The sequence below is a fragment of the Propithecus coquereli genome, unplaced genomic scaffold, assembly GCF_000956105.1.
Source record: "Propithecus coquereli isolate 6110/MARCELLA unplaced genomic scaffold, Pcoq_1.0 Scaffold46, whole genome shotgun sequence".
NCBI lineage: Eukaryota > Metazoa > Chordata > Mammalia > Primates > Indriidae > Propithecus > Propithecus coquereli.
In genome coordinates, this window is record NW_012150396.1 from 4,886,382 (window position 1) to 4,890,333 (window position 3,952).

General features: G+C 37.7%; 1 protein-coding gene across 1 annotated transcript in view; it reads left to right on the forward strand.

Annotated features, from left to right (window-relative positions):
* The window catches only part of COL25A1 (collagen, type XXV, alpha 1), a 358,759-nt gene extending 355,516 nt beyond the window's left edge, over nt 1-3,243 (forward strand). Inside the window, exon 37 of the mRNA XM_012655108.1 lies at nt 16-3,243. Within this exon, the coding sequence (XP_012510562.1) occupies nt 16-18 (3 nt within the window). The 3' untranslated portion in view covers nt 19-3,243. The remainder of the gene's footprint in view (nt 1-15) is intronic.
* The last annotated feature ends 709 nt before the right edge of the window (nt 3,244-3,952 follow it).

A 3,952-nucleotide genomic window follows, 5' to 3' on the forward strand; every position in this document is an offset into this window, starting at 1 on the left:
TCTGTTTTCCTGCAGTGATGAATCTAACCCTCCAAGCATGAAGTTGTGTATATAATGGTCCACGTTTTATATTTATAGTTGAAAACTGAATTGCAGATTGTACAAGTCTGAGATATGTTTACATAGGGCTGCTTCTTCCTGCTGGCCGTAGTACATGTGTCCGTCCTTTCTCCACTTACATCTGTGAAAGCAGCGAGAAGCCTGCAGAAACATAGCTCAGTATCTCTTGACCTTACGTGAAGATACGTATTTATGTGGACACGTCAGTGACGGAGAATGATCATACTTGCTATTTTCTTACTTTGGGCTTGTTAACTGCATGGACAAAAAGTGCCATGAAATAGTTTACATGAAATCGTGACCAAATATGGACTCAGAGCTATGAAAATGTACTATACTGACCAACTTTAGCGTTGACTGTCACCTCCCCATCCACCTTCCCTAGCAGCGTTGATTCACGCCCACCCTGCCCGCTGAGACTGACTAAAACAGCATGACCGTGTGCCAGCCTGCTCACTGTGCGGCTGCAGATGCTCGCATGCTCATCCTGAGTCCCTTGATTGCATCTAAACTTGTGTTCCTTTTGTCGTCTCAAGGGGGTTACACCGTGGCTTATTGCCAAAAAGAGATAAGGTGTCGGAGAGCACACACACACTTTGTCTTGTATTTTGAGGGAGTTGCAGTCCCGACCGCAGATCTACGGCTTCCGGTATTGTGGGCTCAGCTGCCACCTTGATAGAAATACCAAGGGGCGGAGCCTGTTGCTGCCGCCAGTTTTCCTCGGGCAGCCCTTGGCCGCGAAGACGCAGGAAGAGGACTGATTCAGCATCCAGCACTGTCTCTCGTGTGACCAAGTAGGAAAGAGGTTTACAAATGCAAACACCCAGAACTGCAGACGTTTTTTAAAAATAAACCGAATTCCACCAAGTGTTAATATGGGTGCTTTGGGAAAAGGACAGAGGCGTACAGCACTTCTTTTGGAAGAGGAGGTTCTTGGGATACCCCCTGTCGCTGAGGGAAGGGGTATGTATATCCCACCCAAGCTCAGGGTGCTGAAGAAATAACCTGCTCTGAGAAGGGGGCGGCCGAAGTAGCCTCTCCTGAAGCTGTCGGGGAGTCACTCGTACCGTCTCTGCCAAAGATGATGTAAGAGCTCTCCTCCCTTCTAGGACCCAACCCATATCATTTTCTGCAAAGTTCTAGAAACAGAAAGATATTTCCATTCATTTTAATCCTTTTTGGTGGTCCCAGAAATATGTAGAAAATATTTGTTTCAGTTTTTGTCACATCCGTTTTGAACAATTTATTTTAAATAAGTCTTCAAATCATACCGATTTGGCTCCAACAGTCCAAATGAACTTTTCCTGATTTCTCTCTTGTTTTGGATAATTGAAGAGAACATAAAAGAATCTCTATTTTCAGTTTTATCATTGTAAAGCATGAAAGTTAAGCATTTTTTTCAGTACTTTTTGACTGTTTTACATGATGAATGTAACATACATAGAGATTATCAGTTAATATAAAGCGAAGATTTTGTCACATTTGATAGTATTAACTCATTTCTATTTCTTATGGTTCTAAGTTTTGTCTATATTTAGATTTCTTTCTCTCTCTCTTTTTTTTTTTACTTTTCTACATGATTGTCTTATCCTTTAACCACTGACCAAATCTGAGATTTCAGAAAGCTGTGAAACATAGTTGCCATAAGGAGAGTATGTTTAGGAGAGTATGTTTTCATCACTTGTGCAGAAGTTACCTAACTGTATTAGACTGAGCATTTCTTTGCGCAGTGAAGAGTTGGTAGCGTGTTTTGAAATGGTTTGTTCTTAGAGGAAGGGTCACATTCGGAGAAACATTGTCAAGGAGGAGTAGTTACCTTTTCAGCCCATTAGAGAATTTAATTTCTGTCTTGACTCAGTGCCATTTTGTGGGAAGATTTCTAGTGTCATGCGTAGGTTTTCCCCACCAGAGGGGAATTTAGCTCATCATTGGCTTCTGGTGACGGTGATTAAGCCATAATTGTAAGGCAAGGACCCTAAGATCCTCATGATCTCTTTCATATTATGTAACCAAAGGATCATTCATACAAAGTGGCATCTTCCTTTTTCATTCTGTTGAGTTTTCCAGGTTAGATAGATGTTTAAACTATTAGATCAGTCTAATTGGTAACATTTCTAGTAACATTCCACACCTCTAAGCCAATTTAGCATTTTTAAAATAATGGAGAGCATTTTCTAGCAATTTCTTACATGGCATGATATTAGGACAAGGTATTGCTCAACGTCTGAAAGAATTTGTCTTAAATGATTTGTAAAAATGAAATGAAGGGGGTGAAACTACATTCTCTTCAGAAAAACACTAAACTGTCTTGAGAAAAGTCTGGTGGCTATATTTCTTCCTTTCTTTCTTTCTGCTACTCTAGTAGAAAGAGGTATTGAGATGGGTCACTGTTTAAAACTCGCACAGCTTCAAAAGAGAATACCTCGACATCAAAAGAGAATCACTTCACGTATAAAAAAAATTCTTTTTGATCACAGCCCTTTAAAGAATACCGTTCTGCCTTGTGTGTATATTGGGTTTTGCTCTATAACTGATTTGACAACACTCATTTATTTTAGGATTAAAGAAAGTTATAAATTTCCATTACATTTATTTCCTTGGGAAAAACAAAGGCATGATAGTCCTCTTTGTTCGGTGGAATTTCTAGGTCTTGACTCCATGGATAATCCTAAACTTTTGGCTACTAAAATATGTTCAAGCATCTATTTTGTCATCAAGATAGAGGAACCTCAGATAATTTCTAGATGAACTAATGAGTTATGTTTGTTAATATATGTTGGTAGATAACATATATTTTCCTTAAAGACTTCTTTCTTTTAATTTATACTATTGGATAGAGAGAGGATTGTGAAAAAATATATAAAACATACATTGGAAATAAGGCAAGGTCAGGTTGTATTTCTGATAACACATTTCTGAAGGATGCCAAATTATTTTTGTGTTTTAGATTTAAAATTGCTTCCCATTCATGTTGGTTGGTGCTAATGTATTTCTTTTCTTTTTTATTATGGACAATGCAACTACTATGGATAATTTCATTTCTCTATTTAATAGCATTCCTAAATCGTTAGTGTGTGGTTTTATTTTTAAAGTTCTTGAATTTGCTGTAATTGTGGTTCAATGACTAGCCTTTCTTACTGTAAAACAAAGCAATGTGCCTGTAGATGCCGCGTGTTTACTGGGGTCCTGGATCCCCTTAGTGCATGTTCATTTCGTACACCACATGCCTTTCTGAACTGTCGTTCATTTCGTCTTTTTCATTCACTCGTCTTTGAGCTTAGATGATTTAATTTAACATGGCAAAACCAGTGTCAGAGAAGTCTGCATACACCACATGGAGGACCTAGCGCACAAATGTGCTTAATTTTTCTTTTAGTTTTCGCTACTCATTATCAAAAGCAATCTTGGAGGATTTTTCTTTCTCATTTGATTTTATAAAAGACATTGGAGTATCTTTAATTTCTACCAGAAGAAAGGTCTTGTTTTTGAACTTACAGTCTGTGCATATGATGTTCTAATGGGACAGCAAGAACGTACGCATCTCGTAGTTTATACTACATGTCCTTTGTCTAACAATATTGTCCAACAATATGTGTCTCTATATATATATCTGCTAGTTTAAGAAAGTGGTCAAATCAGCATGTCTGTACCTAAGAAAAAATTGTCTTTGGTATCTTATATTTTTATCATATAGGAAATTTGCTTAATTTCCAAGATTTTTTTTAATGTTACTATTGAAGCATGAAAAGTTATTGATTTGTTCTCCTTTTATTCCCCACTATATATTGTCTTATCCAGAATTGGGCTCTACTTGTGTGATGGTGTTTTAACATCGTCTAATGAGTGATCATAAGAGACATACAGATGCTGATTTTTGAAACCTTGCTTTTCC